Here is a 13,757-nt window from a genome sequence, read left to right as displayed (position 1 = left end):
ATTCCCCTTTTGTGACCTTACGTCATCAATTTTGACATTGTCACAATTACGTGACTACCGATACGTTATGAGGATATACTATAAAACGCACGTTTCAAGTAAAAAAGGTGTAATCGAATAAAGAAGTGATATGACTGTTAGTTTGTAAATGGCATTGTTACCGTTTATGGAGTAAAGTATTTTACGTGGTGTCGTATTGAACTTTCGGCGACATTCCTATGTTGATGATGGCTATTTCTGAGATAGTACAAAGTGTTGATGATGGCTATTTCTGAGATAGTACAAAACATTTGTATAGCTGAAACACAAGTATTTAGCAGAGTCCGTATATAAATGTGTTTATATACCGACTCTGCTACTAAGTACATGTAAAAAATAAGTAACAAAGTATAAATTTAACTCGTTGCTTAGAGTCGATATATAAACATGTTAATTATAAAACATAATTGTGGTTTTAACTTAACGGCCCGTTAATTAACTGATAATATTTAAGTCAAAATAAATCGACATTTATTGACCCCATTTGCATACTTTTCACACCAAATAAAATATGGCAGCACTGTTATTTGTTTTTCACTTACTCATCAATGACGTCATGGCGAAAAAATTTTGCCGAGACATCATGACCAATGAATTAGTTACGAGAATTCGAAGTAACCGATGCATGAGTTTTTGCACCAGTTTTATCAAAACATACGGTAGGGTCGACGGCACAGTTAACACTGTGTCTGGTGTTGTTGTAAACAACTCAGGAAATGTTAAAATCAAAAGAGTATGACGTCATTTTTTTTAACTTACTCTCGTTTTTCATTAAGACTTTGTAAACTATAAATTTAGTTTAGCTGATTGACGATATTGATATGACTGACGATAAGAAGGAAAAGTACTTTTCCCAACAAAGCAAGATACAGAGTGGACAGTCCGTTATATTCTCTGATGAGGAACTATTAAATTTGAGCGTACGTGATCTAAACCGTCACTTACGAAGTTTGTCTCCAGAGGTAACTTGTCAAAATTTTGTTTTGTAACGTTGTCACCGTTTTTTTTACTGGCTATTTACAATGATAAGTCTGAAAAAGTAGTGTTGTAGTTTTTTTTCAAAAATTTAAGCAAATTGTAATTACTGTATGTTAAATTAAGCTGTATTCGGTTACCGTTAATTAAACCAGTCTGAAGAGTATGGCAGTTCTTGACGAGATCTTGCGTGTGCGAGACGATTAATTTTTCGTGTGGCGTTCTATCATTAAAAATGCACGTGCAAAGCAAATTATGGTGTGCATAACCAAAAGTTTGTAAAACAAATCGCTCATGCACCTGCCATACTCTGCAGACTTGCAATTAAACTTGTCTGTCGTCTTCACTGTTATCATCCCCTTTTGTTTGTTTTCCTCCCTGTTACCACAGGACAATATGACTTTGTGTACATCAAATTTAAGTAGGCCTATAAGTTATTGAGATTCAACCGATTGTATCTAAACCTGGTTGGTTCTTAATTAATTAACGAGTTGCTTCAGGAAAATATGGCGGCGCAAACACTAGCGCTTTCTTATCTCAACCTTTTAACGTTATAACAAAATGTCAGAATAAGACTTATATATTAAATGTTGGAAAAAGGCAGGTAAGAAAACATTAAAAAAGGGAACAAAGTTTGTTTACTTAATACAGGAAAGCAGACGCTTAAAACAACGAAGGCGGACATTGAAGAACCGTGGTTATGCAGCTTCATGTCGTATTAAACGCCTCACACAGAAGGATGAACTTGATATAGAGAGAATCCAACTTCAGAACGAAGTAGGATTTTTTAAAAATAATTTGTTTGATATTTTAATGCAGCTCTATTTCTGTAATTTATATGCATAAAGTCCTGTGGCATAGCACATGATGAGGTGTATGAACAAGAACACCTGTGTTTAACCACTGTAAATTTCCGTTACATTTATTTATTCAATTTGTAACCCTAAACTAACCTGTTGTGCAGGTGGATAGGGTTACACAGGAAAATCAAAGAATGAAGCTGGAGCTAGAAGCTTTCCAAAAGAAATTCCATGATTTAGAACAATTTGCTAAAAGTATCGGGAAGGGCAGTTCATCTTACACTGGTGTAAGCTCTATTTCTTCATTAATTTCTCAAGCTCCTTTAAAGTAGGGTAGGGGAAGATGGGATACCTTAAGCATATAATATCAAAATATCCTGACCCCCCACCCTACTATATAAATATTAAACATTTTAACAACTTATGGAATGGCCTGCTGTTCACAAAATCATGGTCACCCTTTTATAAATTATGATTATTTGCAGGATGGTAACGTCCCAACCCTATTGCAAGTCATGCGCCCACCGACGACTCAGCAAAATGGTGACTCGGCAAATACTGAATCAAACATGATCAGTTAACATAGCTAACCACAACATTCGGTTTCTCAATATTAATCGACACTTGTTGGCATGTTACGTTGCTACTATGTTTCCTAAATATCATGATAATGTTGTATATATGGTATCGTTTTCGCCATTGCGTTTGCCGCAATTCAGTCACAGCAATGCTTCCTACTGCATGCAGAACAAACTAACACACACGAGTTAGTAATAGATATTTTATTCACCTATGACTCAAAACATGGGAAAAATTGCAATGCAAATATTTTAATCACTAAAAAATAACACTGCACATGGACCTAGAGGTTAAAACCAAAATACGAGGTAGATATACCACCTTTCTAGGGTGCGGCAGCTCTCCTATGCTTCCCAAGTCTTGGTTGAATCCGCAATTTAGAGCAATCTGTTCACAAATAAGTATAATAATCAAAATACTAAATTAGAAAATTGTCTATACCTGGTTTAATATCATGTATCAATGGTTTTGGTTGGGACACCGGTTTTTGTTGAAGAAAACTCATAAAACCAGCTTCCAATTTTACATCGCTGTAAAAATAAAATAAGAAATTAATAAATTTCCTCTTTATTTTGTATTTATTTTAATTAAAACTAGTTAACACTGGGTGATACCGGTTTTCATTTTGAAGAGTTTTTCTTGGCTTGCTGGTGGGCCTGAAAGCAGTTTATTTAGTTACAAGGCCTAAAATTGCATGCAAATATGCTGTATGATAATATTGCCTTAGGGGTGGCAGGATTTGGTCTAAAGTACTTACTTGAAAGTTTTATGCTTGTGAGGCAGTTTGCATTTATCCTGGTTTTTACAAATACCAGTTTCATAAAATTCGTAACAGGCACGGATATGTTTCTCTTTGCACTGAAAACAGATTTTAAATTTAAAATAACAGTACAATTACGACAATAAAAATTATTTGTATTAAGCCTTGGACACATTTTAAGATTTAAAAATAAAAATAACCATAAGAGTTTTTTATAAAACCCTGTTTAAAAACAACCTGAACAAAACCTTTTCACAAATAGAAATTTGCTCGAAAATCTGTTTTAAATATTTTGATTCTTTTTGAAACTGTTAATCCAAGCCACAAACCGAATCAGCTTTAGCGCAGTATCCGTCAGTGGCGAATGATTTGCATAGTGCAGCAGTATGACCAACAAACACATGGAGGTAGGGACAATCTTTTGTTGCACATTTGCCTCTTAGGAAAAAGCTACATACAGGCATCTAAAGCAGAAATAATTAAAACAAATGCAGCCAAATTTAAGTTTCCTTATTTAAGAGTATCGTTAGGCACTGTTTCAAGTTTAACGTTGAATTTTCATCAGGTATTTTACATATAGTAGGGTAGGGGAACATGGGACACCGTTTCATTTTATTTCTCGGCCCATTTAGTAGTAAGCAAAAAACTATAAAATCGTATCCTCATGACTAAACCGTTGTTAATTGTTTAAAAAACAATCCGAATATTTGGAAACTATGTGCTAAAGGTCTTCTCCCACCCTACTGAATAATTTTAATGCAAGTTACATGAACTAATACATACACCACAATTTAAACATACGGAACACATCAAATTACAAATAAACAATAACCTTTTCCTTAGAGAGTTTATGAGAAAATGGACAATTCTCGATTCGACAAGTACCCCTTAAAAACCTAACAAAAGAGAAAATTTAAATATTAAACTTAATGGGATGCAGTTTAATTATAAGATAATGCTACTTTCAATTTAACAAAATCCTATAAAAAAGTAAAATTAAAAAGTATTAATAATTTAGTAATTTACCACTGGTTAATTTGATAATATGGTATAAAAAAACTGTACATACTTTGTGCATAGAGCAACTCTGTCTGGATCATGAGTATATGGGCATTTAGTTCCTCTGTTACAACGACCAAATCTACAAAAGCAATATGATAAGAAATGATAAGACATATATACATATTAAAATTTTTTTTTCCCCTTGAAAAAAATAATAAGCATACACTTAGTTGCCAGATATCTTAACACTCTGTAGTCCCTATGCATCCATATTGCACAAAAACACCTTAATTGGTTATTAAAGGTGTCTAACTTTTAAAAAGCCTCTCATAAGATTTAAATTATGTAAAAGATAAAAGTCTGTGGTGGGCAAAAGAATGCACAATTTTCTATGCGTAATTTTAATAATGTTATTTTCTAGTTGTCACATTTGCTTTTAATTAGGAACTAAACTGATCATTGCATTATCAGTGTGTTTAAGTTGTTTATGCATTTATATTGGGCACTCAAGGGTAACCTGATTTTGTTAGGGCATGCACCTATACCTTACATACTATACCCATGTCAGGCAACTGTGTGCAGTGGCGCAGCCAGAAAAAATAAGGGGGGGGGGTAATAAAAATTTGTTTCAAAAAAACAATTTTTTTAAATTTTTTTTGGGGGGGTTTTAAGGGGGGGGGGGTCACGACCCCCGAAACCCGCCTTGGCTGCGCCACTGACTGTGTGTTTTGTATAATTTGTATACTGGCTTACCGGGTGTTTGAAAATGTATCGAATAAAGAATTTATTACAGAAAACTTGATCACCCACAAATTGCATGGTAATAATAGTCACCAGTGTTATAACGTCTGCTATTTACAAGCCACACGAGTTTAAATAAATTTTAAATTCATTTTTTCCAACCAAAACCATACCAACCTGTTATAATATATACAAAACTTTCGAAGTACTTTATTCCGACCCTTGCAGCGCGCAGTTTGAATGCTCCTATGCAAGGCTTGGCTGGAAAAGATAAATGATCAAAGCTCCATGTACTTAATACAAGTCACATATACCATTACCCTTTTTGCATGGTAAAAAGTTAATGCGAATAACGATCAGCATTAACTCGTCATATGATAACTCGCTAACCACGTTATTTTGCATGGTCATATGTTTATGCGCGTATCAACATGGAGTTAGCTTACTTAAGCGCAATATTGTTAAACCTAGTTTATAAAATAAAAACTTAAAACTGTAAAAATATTACCCGAAAAAGATTAAGCTCCTAAAAGTGAAACTGTAATTCCACCAAACTTTTCATTACTCGCATAATGCGAGTAACAACCAACCTTCTACAGCAGATGACACGCTTATGACGTTATGCGTGTTAACTTTGCTTTTGCGAGTAAATATGCGAGTACTTACTTATAAAAGTGACAATGCAAAAAGGGTAATATTGGACTATCTTACCATGCTAGCTTCTGTTTGACAGAATGAAAATGGGCAACAGGTTTGGATATGGGAACAGCTAAAACAGAAAACAAAGCAATACTGTTAGTGTTATTCCTTACTGCAGGGAAAAATATGCGCGGCTGATTTAAACAATTCAAGCTATACTATGGGTGGTATAGGTCCTATATAAGAAACTGATTTTATAGAAGTATACAATGAAACACACCTTGTATCTGCTTTCTCCTTAGAACAATGTTTCCTGATTTTAAACTTCTTGTTTGTGTTTGTAGCAGCTTGGGCTTTAACAATTTATATCGACTTGAAAAACTGAAAAAAAAAATGTTATTTCAGATATGTTTCTCCAAGAACCCCTCATTTTCGGACGTATAAGGGTGTTGGGGTAATGGGGCAAATCTGGCCTAAATCCCAGGCCATTAAGGACCTTACCCATTTAAATATAAAAAATAAAACAAAATGTTTAACATATTCAATGAAAAAATATTGAATAGTGAACGCTACATTAACTTACATGGTGTTGTGCCTTTTTGGAAGATGAAGGAATGAGAATTTGTATAATTCCGCATGTTTAAGAACCTGGAAAAGAAATAAGATGATTACCACTTAAGTTTTAATATTTTTTTTGTTTTGTTGTTATGCATTCATAATATAAAGTTAGTTAACATTACTAAAATTACAATGTTTTCAGCTTAATTAGTTTGTATTATTACTGATATCAACAGTTTGTAATAAAATGTGACAGTTGGTAAAAAAAACGTTATATTTTAGACAAAATTGATTAAAAAGCAATTTCAATAAAAAAAATAATTTTCCCAAAATATAGACTTTTTAGAACAAACAAATTAAAATGTGACAAACAGATACAAAATGATTCAGATTTTCTCTAAATTAATATGACCCTTTCCATGTTTTTTGGATATGTCTACCATTGATAGCAGATAATTTATAACTAAGTAAAAATGATCCTTACATTTTGAGTGTTGTTAATTTTCTTATATTGTTTCCGCAAAACACAGTTTCTTACACTTGTTATGCGTTTGTGTTTGTGTGGATCTGCCTTCAACACTTGGTAGGGGTTTCTGCTAATGTTCATCTTTGGTGACCTTTCAATTATTATGTTTTAATTAATCAAGTTATAAGATGATAAGAGTCAAAATAGTAATACAAAAGTGTAAAATAAAACAGAGATGTACTATTGTATATTACTAGAAGGGTTAAGGCACTTTTGTTGGATCGCCCTTTTTTAAATCAGAACATGACTTTTTTTAGACTTTATGCTGCTTCCTAATGCTTTTCTATATGTTAATTTACATTTAGAAGTGTGGTTATAAGATTTAAATAATAAATAGCTAGTGTATACTGGTAGAGTAAACAATGTGGGATTTAGGGGGTGTACAGAGTACAGTAGATGGAATAGGAATGATATAGATATAACATACACCAGGATTGTAAAAGTTGTAAATCCGGACGGTGATCGTTAAATTTTATTGAAAATCTGGACGTAATATGTTTTACGTGCGTCTGTCACCCAAGCTACCAAATCTTGTTATAAAACGTCATACTGACTATCACCACGACACCACAGTCTAGTGCGGGCGCCTGTGCGATAGAAACCGTTGTTAAAGCTGCGATCTAATGTTTTATGTTCGTTGCGTTTTCGTAATAATCAGCTAAGAAGTCGCTCGAGTAACAACATTGCCGTGCTGCAATTTGACATTTTGCGATTGTTACATCACACGTCTTATTGCAACATAACTATTAACTATGACGTTTCATTACGTAACAATCGGAAGGAATGCCCACTGCCCAACGAACCACGAGATCGAAACATCGTGGACATTATCACTGAAAAGGGGGTATTTTTACAATCCTGACATACACTGACTATATAGCCAAACCTATAAACAGACATAGTAGGTGTCTCTGTACCTTAATTTAGCAGTGACAGGCATTCTTCTCATCTTGTATTTGCTCACCAATCGATGACCAACCGTTACCTTGCTTTGTTTTAAACCAGACACAGTGAAATTTTTCGCATGTCCTGTTGAACTGAAAAAGTAAAATTTCATATTTTGGCATAAATTGCTATGAATGTGACTTATTTGCATTAATTTATCCTTGTCCGGCAGGGAAAGAAACTCATTATAACATGAATGTTCTGTTTCATACACATTGTTCCAGCTTACGAGTTACCACATATGTAACTTGGTAGGTCTTATTCTTTGGAAATTTTTTATTTTAATGTTTGGCTGACAATTTGGACAACCCATTAATGATCACTAGCTTGAAGCAACTGTCTCTAAGTCGACTAAGTGTCTTGCTCAAGAACTCATACGCCCACAACGACCAGCCTTGAACCTGTCACCACTAGGCCAGAGGCAGGCGCGCTAAACTTTGTGCCAAGGTGTCAGATAAATTAAATTTAAACTACATACATTTTGATCATAGATGGCTTGTGCAGTGAGTTTGGTGATTTGATGTTGTTCACTTTGTGTGGAGTTACACTTCGAATGGTCTTTAATCTTGATTTTGGTGAAACATTACTTTTTCTGCTTTCCCATTTGTATTTCGTCTGACTGCTTGGACTAGATTTTGACTTTTTTAGTAAAGTTTTTGGATTTGTTTCCTGTTTCATTTTTTTAATGGGTAGTGTGCTCACAGTAGGGGTGTTCTTTTGTCCAGGATGCTTTTTGATTGTCTTTGACAGGTGTTTTAAATGACTGTGTGATTTTAGTCCACTCTGAATAGGTTTCTGTGTCCATGTGTATCTGTTTGCATTCAAATCACAAGAAGAAGATACATTAGACTTGTTGGTTTGTTTCCAATGCTTGTATGGTGCAAAGCTGAAAAATAACACATTTGCTTTTCAATTGATAACAACACAGCATTCTGGAGTGACAAAATGTTCTCCGTTTTAAAACAGTTTATCCATTTTCCATAATAGGGTACTTCATGTTTATTCAAGGTGTAAAATGATAAAGTTTTTGGCAAAAAAAGGGAATTCATTTTAAAAAAATAATACTTAAAACCTGACCCTTATATTTTTTAGCTGCACCATATATTGAACAATAAAACATAGCCTTAATCAATATGCTACAGAAAAAATTATTAAATTAGGTCAGGTAATAGTACATTTTGTTCTAGTATGCTACCAAAACAATTGACAAAAAGCGGTGCTAATAAAGGATCTCCCCCCCCCATCTGACTTGCTAACCACTAACCCCTAAATTAGGGGGTTAGATGTTGATGGTTAGGGGGTTGGTGGTTATAGGGGTTAGCAAATAAGGTGGGGGTGGGAGATTCTTCACTATCACCCAAAAAGCATCACTAAGTTTGGAAGATCACTGGGGATAGTAAGACAGACAGCTATGTCCAATCAAAATCTGATAATTTTACCTGGCAGCTGGTTTTCTATGCATTCTGTTGAAAGTAGAATGTTGGGGAAAATACTTTCTTGAATTAAATGAAGTGTCTTTATAGGTTTGTGTGCCATGCTTGTGTGATGCAATAAGGTCTAGAGAAAAGCAAATTTGATATAAAAGGTTTATTATTTTTATTTATAACCCTTCGTTAAACTGTTCGTATACTCACTGCTGAGATAAGCAATCTCTCGCCTCAACTCTTCGTCTTTGTTCATTTCAATACCTGTGTTACGTAAATTCTAATTAAAGTTGTGTTTCCTAATTAATACTAGCATATTATGCGGGCAAAATAGAATAAAAACTGTTGAGATTTGTAAAAAAGTAAAAAATATTTTTGTTTTTATACAGGAAGTGACGAAAGAAATCTCAACTATGACGTCAATTCCATAGAAATTAAAAAGCTGTACAAACATTTGTCCCCAACATAGTCATAAAAACACTGTTTTTATAAACATGGCCTTACCCCATCCTTCCCTTGTAAAAAAATAAAACATAAGGTCCGTTGTTTATATTTAGGACGTTAACAGCATCTGAAAAAAAAAAGAATTGACAAAAATTGCATGGTTTAGCGCCGAGAAGGAATGGGTTCAAGGCTCGTCCTTGGGCGTAATTTGACTAGGAAATACTCACTTTTCTTTAATTTTGACGAACCACCACAACACTAACTACAGTTTACAGCTTAACTGCCCTTTCGCCTGTCGGCTTACGCGTGCCGTAAGGTAGCGCTAGCAACACATCATAATAATAAAATGAGATGTCTTAATTCCAAATCATAAACAAAATAACAAACGTATTACCTTGCGTTAAAACGCTTATAAAATGGTAAGTGTAAATATACCCACGTTTTTACATTCGTAAATTTTGTCCTACAAAGACTCACTCTCTTTTTCATCTTTTGCGAAAATGTAATGGAATGAATGTAACTTATTTAATCCTCGCGTGGCCGGAAAACGACAGTCGTTATCACACGGGTTTAACACTTCGTGCCAGCTTACGAGTTACCATGCTTGTTACTTTGTGGGTGATACTTTTATAGGATTTTTTTCATTTTATATGTATATATGGCTGGGTGAATAAATGTTACTTATTTATCCTATATAGCGTAGCTGGGCAACGACAGCCCTTATAAAATAGTGCGCGTCCGCTTAGGAAATTTCATGTGTAACTTTGTGAAAAACACTTTTTTATATATATCACTGACAGTTTAGACAATTGGGACCACTCGCTGGGTTAAAGCAACGGCCGTTAAGTGTCTTAAACATATATGCCCACAACAATGGTAATAACCGAAACAAACATCGATCACGTAACCTCTGCTAGGACAGAGGTCACCTGACCACTGTTCCACGGCGCAGGAAAACGACTTTAACATCCGTTGCTCTAATGAGAAAATCGCAGTGATCGTTTATTCGTAACATACACTAAAAATAAACGTTAAACCAACCACTATTCACAAACTTACAATTTAAGTCACAAAGATCTCTAAGCTGGATAACATAGGATAAATTTACGAACAAGTATTATCGGCAAAACTAAACCGCGAACACATTAATAACATTACCTCTCAGATCAAGGTGAGAAAACACGGTTTATGATAATAATCAGTTAACATTTTTGACTGGTAATAATGTATTTAATCAATGTGTATATAACTAGAGTATAGTAGGGTAGGGTAAGATGGGACACCTGTTAATTTTGTTTTCTCTCCCCATTTGGTACAGGAAATAAAGAACATTCATAGAATTATAATACCGTATCCTCACGACTCCTATATAGTCCATTGTTAATTCTTAAAAATACGATCAGGATATTTGTATATTAATTGTGTGATAAATGTGTCCTGTTTTCCTTCATCCTACTGTGTGCTTTGATTAAAGTATACCAATCGAAAATTGAAGCGCGCGAATGCGCGATATATTTTGATTTTAAATACAGCACTCATTGAAAACTGCGCTATTTTAACAGGTAGAAACTGAGTTTTAGAACGAAAGTTTAACAAACTAATTTCGTTCAAATAAACGTTTTCACCGTCACTTTCGTTTTAATTGTTTATAGATTCAATAGCTGCTTTGTATTTCCTTATTCTTAAATAGATATCGAACCTATACAATAAAAAACACGTGTTTCAAAAAGTAAACAATATCCCGGACCTGACGTGATTGTTTTAAAAAGCCTCTATTTTAGTTCCTTGTTTCAGTCGTCTTAAAGTTAAAAAAAAAATATATTTAAAAATAAGAAGCAGCAAGATAGGCTGCAGGTTACAAATAAAATACATGAAACCCAATTTAAACCGTATAGACTCCCAAACAGGCGCCTGTATTTGTACCGACCTTGCACACTTTCATTCTCCATTCGGCTGTCCCCCCTTTTTACCAACAGTCGTTTTTGCCTTGACTTATCAATTCCTTCCTACGTGTTGTTTATTTTGTAACACATTTTTAAAAATGCCAGAAATCAAACGAAAGTATGGTATACTGTGGAGTAAGATGGAATACCGCTAAGACCTAAACCCATATCTCCTGTTATTGTTTTGAACAATTAACAACCCTTTTTAGAGTTGCGGGATTGCGGTTATATAATTCTGTAAATATTTTTTGCTTTATGCTACCAAATGGGATGAGAAGAGTAGAAAAATATGTCACGTTTTACCCCACTTCCTACTATATCTATATATACGAAAACTTTAATGTTGAAATCGGTATACAAAACTGCATGGAAAGTCGATTTAATATAGGAGTCGGCTTTTGAAAATCGTTGATAAAGTATTCAGTTACTAGAAGGAATAATAAATACAATATTTGTAACTTAGATAAAGTAAGTAAGATTTTCCCTTTTCCTCTACAAATTATTTTTTAAAACATTTTGATTATTTTCTCCCAAATGCGACTTATGCTATTCCACAGGAGGCCTTGTAACAATATACACTTTTACTTTGTTAGCTGGTGTACTGGTAGACCAGTAGATTTACGACGAAAGCCTGTTTGAATTGTAATATATCTTGGACGGGTCATATAAAATATCAATATGAGTAAAATGACAATCAAATACAGACTGCAGGTCAACCTTATGCTTTTCAAGCGACTGTTTATCCTTAAATTGGTTGATACGCCGCAAGTAATATAGTAGGGTGCGGAAGATGGGACACCTTATTCGTCAACTGTCTCTTTTCATTTAACGGTAAACAAAGGACAAAACCGTATTCTCATGACTCCCATAGACCGTTGTTAACTGTTTAAAAAACGATCAGGAAATTTAGATATTATGAGCTGAAGGTGCCCCGTCTAACCGAAAGCTAACTAGATTTGTACATGAAACACCAGTATTAGTAAACTTAGTTCTAAGATTCATAAAAAAGTACTTAATAATGGGTAAACATGATGTAATTACTTGATGGGCAGTAGGCCTACAACTTGTAATTTAAAACAAGAAACATTTTGCAGACAGCATATAAACCAACTAGTAATTTTTCTGCATGGTCTCTAATATTGTGGTGCCATGTCTTGTAAGTTTTCATTGAAGTGTTTTGATAAATATCTTTCCAGTGACGATAAGAGTGACGCAATATATTAATTATTCAAGCTACCACAACAACTCGGACATTAATTAACATTTTATTACCCTCCGTCCTCGGAGATTGAAAATATTATGATTCGAAGGAACCGCGAGTGTTAAACTCCCAGAAATAGAATGTTTACAAATATAAATTGCTCACAAACGGTAAGGAGAATTGTTCTGCTGGTCAGGATCGCCTTATACGGAACATATACGATAAACAGACTGAGCTGTTGTTCACTGCCCAATGGTCATTCGCCGCGCTTGTTGTTGTTTACGCCACTGTGACGTCACGATCGTACGCATGGCTGCACTCGGTTTGATCAGCAGGTTTTGAAATATTAATTCTTACAGATTCAGGGTAAGGCCATCATAGTAAACACAAAGTGTCCCAATAACAAACTCCACCCTCTATCACGAACAAGTGTTTCTAAACGAGTTGAAATCGAGTATGGCCTCGGGCAGTCCTTCCAGGTAGTACGCCTAAATTAAACGTTGTAGTTTATTTGGTCGTAATCTCAAATACTGTCAACAAATCGACGAAATGAGGGACACGATCGAGTAAAATGAGAATTTTATGGCCGATCTTTAATCTCGTACAAAATTAAACCGAAACGTAAACCTTTGCTTCCATATACGATCTAGTTTGACGTGAAATTTAAATTTTAACAATAAAATGCTATAAATGCACTGATTTGTGCCTTATTTTGTTGCCCTTAGCAACACATTAAAAGACTTTTACGATATGACAAATGATTTTATTAAAACAAAGAAATGTTATTGTAATTTCAATGGTGGTTCGATTCGAGGCGAATGGGAAAATATATCGGTTGATAATTAACATAGAAACGTGCTTTCGGTACAATGGGTGATCATGGGCCATTCAAGTCGCGAATTTACGGCCCTGTTCGTCGGTCTGTTTGTACAAGCTTACCGCTATCAACGACGAGAGCGTTAACTGCAGCGTGGTAATGGCTCATGCAGAACAAGCTTGGGCAAACTTTGGATTCTGGCTCAGCCATGGGGAACAAAGGCCGCGTGAGATATCGATACACGGGAGAGGGAGCAGGCCTTGTTTTGCTGCTTGCGAGAGAAAAAGGGAGGACCCAGTCAACAAGCGGCTCTGCGAAAACAAGGGGAGAAAGGCGGTTGTTCGGTAACAGTCAGCTGATATCG

General features: G+C 34.7%; 3 protein-coding genes across 4 annotated transcripts in view; 1 reads left to right on the top strand and 2 right to left on the bottom strand.

The window, feature by feature from the left end:
* Nucleotides 1-698: 698 nt before the first annotated feature.
* Nucleotides 699-2,952, top strand: LOC149726928 (transcription factor MafK-like). Its single transcript, XM_089889472.1, has 4 exons — nt 699-1,001; nt 1,666-1,791; nt 1,979-2,101; nt 2,300-2,952. Exons 1-4 carry the CDS (start codon nt 861-863, stop codon nt 2,393-2,395), a joined length of 486 nt encoding a protein of 161 aa, XP_089745598.1. The 5' UTR covers nt 699-860; the 3' UTR covers nt 2,396-2,952.
* On the bottom strand, nt 2,582-9,395 carry LOC149726927 (uncharacterized). Of its 2 annotated transcripts, XM_089889437.1 has the most exons (16): nt 9,199-9,394; nt 9,004-9,121; nt 8,043-8,450; nt 7,537-7,656; nt 6,578-6,710; nt 6,119-6,183; nt 5,816-5,916; nt 5,608-5,665; nt 5,074-5,157; nt 4,223-4,294; nt 3,986-4,049; nt 3,483-3,617; nt 3,151-3,251; nt 3,008-3,049; nt 2,835-2,923; nt 2,582-2,780 (listed from the first exon to the last, which is right to left on the bottom strand). In XM_089889437.1, the coding sequence occupies exons 1-16, from the start codon at nt 9,242-9,244 to the stop codon at nt 2,719-2,721; spliced, it is 1,698 nt and encodes a 565-aa protein (XP_089745563.1). In that variant the 5' UTR covers nt 9,245-9,394; the 3' UTR covers nt 2,582-2,718. The 2 variants fall into 2 exon arrangements, with proteins under 2 accessions (XP_089745563.1, XP_089745564.1); XM_089889438.1 differs by lacking the exon at nt 3,008-3,049 and having other exon boundaries at nt 9,199-9,395.
* Nucleotides 9,396-9,989: 594 nt separating this feature from the next.
* LOC149726924 (WW domain-containing oxidoreductase-like) overlaps nt 9,990-13,757 on the bottom strand; it is a 29,934-nt gene continuing 26,166 nt past the window's right edge. Inside the window, exon 10 of the mRNA XM_089889449.1 lies at nt 9,990-13,064. Within this exon, the coding sequence (XP_089745575.1) occupies nt 12,996-13,064 (69 nt within the window). The 3' untranslated portion in view covers nt 9,990-12,995. The remainder of the gene's footprint in view (nt 13,065-13,757) is intronic.

This window comes from Ciona robusta, chromosome 12, assembly GCF_009617815.1.
Source record: "Ciona robusta chromosome 12, ASM961781v2".
Taxonomy (NCBI): domain Eukaryota; kingdom Metazoa; phylum Chordata; class Ascidiacea; order Phlebobranchia; family Cionidae; genus Ciona; species Ciona robusta.
This window is presented reverse-complemented; position numbering and strand designations above follow the sequence as displayed.